Here is a 6,835-nt window from a genome sequence, read left to right on the forward strand (position 1 = left end):
TTTTGCTCGACACCTTGACAAATGTAATTCCATGTAGAAACATGCGTTTAAATAAAATATTTTACCAAAAAAGTTGCCCACGCTTTAACTTGACAGACTGTAGCTCAAGTTACTGTAAGGGATACAAAAATTGGAAAAAGAATATAGGAAGAGAAGAATATTGGGATAGGTCAAATTTAAACTTCTCACTTAAAGAGCAATGGGCAAGGATCCGATGCGGAAACGTTGGGAAAACGGGTAACAAGGGATATGTTGATACTAGTTGCAGACTATGCGGAGAAAGTGAAGAAAATTTTGCTCACATTCTAAGATGTCCCGGCTTGAAGGGACAGTCAAACTCAAATTTATCCCGAGATATTAAGGATTGGATTGCGGATAGAACAGGAATAGCTCTAGAGAAACATGTAGCCGAATGCTTAGTGGGATTGCCGAGCCCCATTCTCTGCGAATGGACAAAGATTTTTGAAAAGAAGGCGAGAGAGAAGGAAGAATTAAATTTAAGTAAAAATGTAAATCGAACGACGTAAAAGCAATTTAGATTTAAGCTTAATATGTAATTGAGGGTTCATCAAATATTGTAAAATCTTGCAAAAGCACACAATGGAGAAATAAATCTATCTAATCTATCTGTAGACAAATCTTAAGTTAAAAACAAATTTCCATTTTTAAAATTATCACCCATTTATTAGCAATAAAGTAATTACAATATGCAAATATATATTCGTATTGAATCATAATCTTTATTATAAAAAACGTGCAAATAACATACAATGCATGCAGGAATTACATCTTTTCTCATGACCTCTGCCTGCACACTGGTTCCTTAAAAATTAAAAATTGTTTTGCGGGTCTAGAAGTTCTTCACATTTAATTCGTTAAACTGAAACTTAAAACAAAAAATGAGGTTATTCTACATTCAGATATATTTCTACCATGTTTAGAATTTTTAAATTCAATGTAAATTTAAAACTTTCCTTATCAAGTTCTTTTTACGAAAGAAAAGTTGGTATACATATCCTTATTGTTTTCAAAATAGAAATAACCTTTCCATTTTAAAATACCACTTTATTTTATTTTCCTTTTTGTTTTACTCTTTTTGAAATGTGATATCTCCTTAGAACTAAATTTCACTTAAAATAGCAGGCTACAGTTTGAACGATAGAAATTATGTCAAAAAAAATGTGTGGCAGGCGTTCATTTTTTTAATTCTACAATTGTGGTTCATTTTACAGAAAACTTTTAAAAAGCAAAAAAAAAAGTTCACGAAATTCCGAACATTTAAAAGAAAAGAATGTTCTAGCATAAACAGTTCTGAAGTTATGACATCTTAAAGAGATTTTTCAGTCCAAAAAAATGGCATCTTTTTCTTTTCGAATGACATTTTGTCCCCTGTAGATTCTACATGAAAATCGTATGAAAATGGATTAACGAATATTAAATTATTTTTAAGAATAAAAAATTAAAATTGATTTCAGCTCTCACCGAAAATCAGCTATAGTACCTATCTTATAACAGGCTGCTTTTTATGGAACTTTATTATAGATGGCATTTTCTATTTAAAATTATTTTTTTTTGTATTGCCTCAGTACTTTTCATTATTTTTTTCAACGGTTATGCTTGAAAAAGAAAATCGTCAGAAGACAAGGTTGAAAATCTTCATTCAGAGAAACTTTGTAAATCCTTTAATGTTACATTATAAAATATTTCTATAGTATTAATGCAAAAAATGAGTTTTGGCATGGCATTTGTGAATGAGAAATTCATTGGTTTGTTGCACTGAAACAAAAAATTTACAATAATTCGATCAGTTAATTTGTGAAAAGAATTCCACAAAAAGCAGCCTGCTATAAGATGCTATAGCTGATTTTCTGTAAAGGCTAGAATACATTTTTTGTTTAAGATAATTTAATCTGATTTAATTCGTTTGTATAAAAGAGCAGCTTGGCGTAAAATAAACCCAAATTATTATTTTTTTCTTTCGAAAAAAATCACATAAATTGATAAAAAAAACAACACATCGAGTTACTTTAAAACAGTGGTCGGCAAACTTTTTGCTTAATTTTCAGGTATGGTCAGGCTCCACCCGACTTAATTTTGTCTACTAATTTTCGGTCTATTCATGTACCTTAGTGTGAGTGAGCTTACTCCAGCAAGGGTCTTTTGTCCACAGGCATTTCAAAGTAAGGAAATTTAAAATTTTTTAATTCTTTTAATATCGATTTGAAAATAGCATTATCAGCATCTACGAATTTTTCCGATTCCAATGATATATTACTTGCCTAGAAAAGTGAAAAATTTGAAAGAGTTTAATATCAAGAAACATCAGATTTACAGTCAATTTAATACTAAATTCTTCTCAAATTTTCAACCTTTATAGACAAATTACGTGTCTTTGCAATCGGAAAAATACGGAGGTTCCAAATATATTCCTTTCAAGTCACTGATTGCAAAATTACGAATTTTTTGATGTCATATTTTTTCCCATTTTCTAACAAAGGACCCTTGAGGAAAGGGATGGTCTGGCGAAGCTCGCAGGTACTGCCCTGAGAGTAGGTCACAGGGCAGCAAGGGCAGGCTACCCTGCCCAGGGCAAGAGCATGCCGACCACTGCTTTAAAAGGGTGGGCCTAACGATTTTTTTCATATTCAGAAAAAGTACTCAGGAGGAATCTCCAAAACAGAATTTATAAGATACAAACTTTAGCCTGCGATTTTAAGTGAAATTAGGTTCAGAGCAATCGTGCAAATACATTTAACAGTTTGAAGATCGAAATGATTACAATTGATCAGTTTTGAAATTTATATTCTTTCAGAAGCGATTATAAATATTTTTAATTTTTGAGATACGTAGATAAAATTGATGTTTTCTCAAGTTTAAAAGTTGTATATGAAACGACAATTACGATAAAATATCAAGTCATTTAAATTGTCCCGTCCAAGTCCTTTTGGGAAATTTCTACTATCTTCACGAATTAGTACCAGATAAAAGAAATTTTAAGCTTGTTCTAGGTGAAGTCAAGTTTAAAATAACTTGTTCATTAACTTGAATTATAAAATTGACAAAATTTGTCATTTTCATTTTTTTTTAATTCACAAAATCTCATTATTTTCCTTGAAAGGTTCTTTACAATTATATTTATCACGTAAAAACTAAATATTATTTAGCAAATTGCTTGATTCAAAGATTGAGTAACGAAAAATAATTGTACGTATTATTTATAAATACAGTAATTTCTATGAAAACGTGGAAAATAGAATTGTAAAAAACTTTGTCAGGAATAAAATAAGCTTTTGTACTCACAAATTGAACGAAAGTTAAGACTTCTGCCTAAAGCGGAAGAAAAAATACAAATATGCTAAGTACATTTAAATAAACAATTATGACCTCAAATATTTTTGGTTCATAGTATCTGGTCGTCCCGAAATTCGGGATAACATTACCAGGGATCGTTAAAGACTGCAGCGATTGCGTCTGAACTGAGCTCTATAAGAAAAACTGCCTCTAAAGTGTAATTAAAACAATATTCTTACCTATACATAAATGCCGACCCATAAGAGAAGGAACAGAACTCCGAAACCGGAGAATATGGCAGCCACTAATGAAACGAGAAGTTCTTTGAAAATATCCCTCGTGAATTTCGTACTAGTCACTTCGTATACAAAGAACCATGCAGTGAAAAAAATTCCGATTCCTAACAACACCAATGCCAGGATTGGAAATATTGCTGGATTTATTGGAGAGACGTATCTCGTCATAGACTCGATTGCAACCTGAAAATTACAATGTGGTGCAATAATTGTTATAACAAAAATACACTTGCGAATTCAGTTAAAATTAATCCTGTATATTTTAATTACCTCCCCAGATCTATTCATCTGAATTATATGTAGTCAAAAGCGTTCCACATTTTTTACACGAAGTTGCAAGAAAAATGTATTTCGTTATCAATTTTAACATCAAACGTATTTTTATTATGCGAAACAAAAATTATTTGGTTAAATTATAGAATAGCTGGTACCCCCCTTTATTTCCTGGAAAACTTTTTTCCTCCAAAATCAAACTATTGGAACATGAAATTGAAGTGAATTCGAAGAGATTTGTTAAAATAAAGCATTAAAATTATTGTTAATTGCATTATTATAACGTGTCAAGTATGGGTCTACCAAAAATTTGAATTTTCCGTATTTAACTTACCCTTTAAGTCCTTTTACAAATCCCGGCAACGTAAAAAGTTATAAATAAGTGTAATTTGAACTTTTATTTACTTATCTTGACATATTTTGCTGTTTGTTTTGTTCCGATAAACTATTTTACATATAAAAAATGAAGGAGTTGCTAAAGTTGTTAAAAAAAGAGTCGTTTCAAATTATAAAGCACCTAGCACGCTTTTCCAACTTAAAAAAAATACAAATGAAATTATTATAATTGGTTATTCTGATGTCTAAAAACACTTTAATGGTAAGTTGAATATGATAAATTCAAATTTTTGGTAGATCCATATTTGATACATTCTTGAAATTTAAATATATTGATAGTGGATAACGGAATTAAGAAATAGCCGAAATTTTGAAAACACCATTAAAATCGTAGGATTAAATAAGTACATAGAAGCCTCTGAAGTCGAAATGCTTCGGGCCCGAAAGACTTCGAATAATTGAGAATTCGAATAGTATAATATAAAAGTGAAATAAGAGTTTCATTATAGAGGTTGTAATGAGCACAACATTAAAATCTTAAAATATTTTTGCAGCATGCAGACTTTTTTGTAACGTATAAGATAAAAGCCGTGGGTAATATTTCTAATAGTATTAAAAAGAAAACACTGTTAACAAAATTGTATTGATTAAAGTCAACAAATATGATAAATGTGTAAACCCTACCGATAGAAATCTCTGAATATATTCTAAAGATTCTCAAGGCTCTGAGAAGTTCTAAACAATTCTCCGCAGGGGAATTGCGGTAGATATATTTAAAGGTCCAGGTAACTCGTTTAAATGTTTTGAAGGCTTTAAAATTTCCCTTCCAAAATTGAAAGAAAAATTCGATGATAAATAACAAAAGAGGATTCAAAATTTAGAAGTAGATTTTTTAAATTTCATAGTTAACAGCCTAAAACATAATAATTCGGAATCTACGGGTTTCGATGATTTCAGACATCTAACTTTTTTTCAAATGCTTAACATTGGAATTAATACAACGTTTCTCGTAAATGGAATGAGATACGCCAAAAAAGACAACATTTTTAAATTCAACTAGAAAATTGTATATCAGTATATAAGTTATAATTATAAATAAGTATAATGAGAAAATTCATCAATTAAAAAAAGTGTTAATAATTTGAAGAGAAATTTAAAAAGGGAGAGCGGATTAGACACGACCAACTACTGTAAATAACTTTGCCCGCCCGGTACGTGACGAATAAAAAAGGAACATTATATTACCGTCGCACCACTCTCAAAAGGACCTTAAAAAGGACCCACATCTCTTAGATTATCTCAGAGACTAAATCATTCAAATCAACTCTGCTTAGAGACCCAAATGGGTCAGGCTATTTCGCTGGAGAAAACTCAGAGATTTCTATCGGTAGGGAAACCTAAACAAAAATTAGAAAAAAACTTGACTGTATTGAATAGAGAATTCTGTTTCAAACTAATCATCTATCTTTAATCTACATAAATAAATGCATCCTTAAGTAATTAATAACGTTATTATATATTAAATTATAAGCATTTCTCACCATTTTAACGAATTATATGACGTGGCTCCAAAATCGATAGACCTAACCTCACTCTGAAGCCGGGTTAACACACTGTAAATTTCAAATCAATTAATGAAGCCCTTCAATTTGAAATATTGTATAGGACTAAGGTCCTGAATATGCTGATTACAGTACAAAACGTCAATATTGGTATATATTTCACAGCCTTCTCTATTAAAAAGCTAAACGTCAATTGACACCGTGGCCAAAGATATAGTACCAAAGATATTAGCAAAGATATTAGGTCCTAGATACGGCATGAGATTAGTTGCACCACATACCGGTAGTTGGCGCGGCAGGCAAGTTTGTGGCCCTGCATATATATATATTGCTTTTAGTTCGGCCACATACTTGTAGAGGCGTGACATGTACCGATTGGTTCCGCCACATGTTTGTAGAGGCGCGACAGGCAGCTATATATACGGTCGCGCCAAATTATAGTGCATTTGAAATCCAAAATTGTAATAATCTAATTTTACTTTATAAGCGAATGGAAAAATAATTTTAATTGAGTATAAAAGGTCTTGAAGGAATTCGAAAACTGTAAAGACTTTTTGAAATCAAAATTATGCCCAAAATGTAGCTGAATATGTCCTTACTATTTTTTTCTGGTTGAAGAAATAACAATTCTGAAAAGAAATTTCCTTATAAAAACTTATAAATTTTTAAAATATTAGTGAATTAAGTGGTATATGAGTTTTTTAACAGCTGTAAAGTGTAAGAAGCATTTTCGAAAGTCAAAGGAAATTACGGCTTGCTTCTACAGTTTAGCTAAGGCCACGTTATAAATATGAACCATTTTTTCAAATTGAAATAAGAAGTAACTCAATCTTACAAAATGTCTTTTTCCCTGCTCCAGAAATCTAACTTTAAGAAAAAATGAAAGTTTGCTTATTTTTTTTTTTATTATCATTTAATGCTAAAACTTGACATAAAAATTGCCATAATTTTCGTCTTTTTGTTGTTTTAAGATATGAGCTATTTACATTTTTTAACCGCAACTATGAAAAATAATATAAACCAATGCTATAAATTCACAGAACTATTATGTACTTCAATAGTCTATATTTTTTAAAA

The 6,835-nt window shown here is 30.4% G+C and overlaps 1 protein-coding gene across 1 annotated transcript; it reads right to left on the reverse strand.

The window, feature by feature from the left end:
- Positions 1-662: 662 nt before the first annotated feature.
- Positions 663-5,998, reverse strand: LOC117176246 (transmembrane protein 258). Its single transcript, XM_033366396.1, has 4 exons — positions 5,889-5,998; positions 5,738-5,809; positions 3,531-3,770; positions 663-886 (listed from the first exon to the last, which is right to left on the reverse strand). The coding sequence occupies exons 2-3, from the start codon at positions 5,738-5,740 to the stop codon at positions 3,531-3,533; spliced, it is 243 nt and encodes an 80-aa protein (XP_033222287.1). The 5' UTR covers positions 5,741-5,809; positions 5,889-5,998; the 3' UTR covers positions 663-886.
- Positions 5,999-6,835: the final 837 nt, after the last annotated feature.

This window comes from Belonocnema kinseyi, chromosome 7, assembly GCF_010883055.1.
Source record: "Belonocnema kinseyi isolate 2016_QV_RU_SX_M_011 chromosome 7, B_treatae_v1, whole genome shotgun sequence".
Taxonomy (NCBI): Eukaryota; Metazoa; Arthropoda; class Insecta; order Hymenoptera; family Cynipidae; genus Belonocnema; species Belonocnema kinseyi.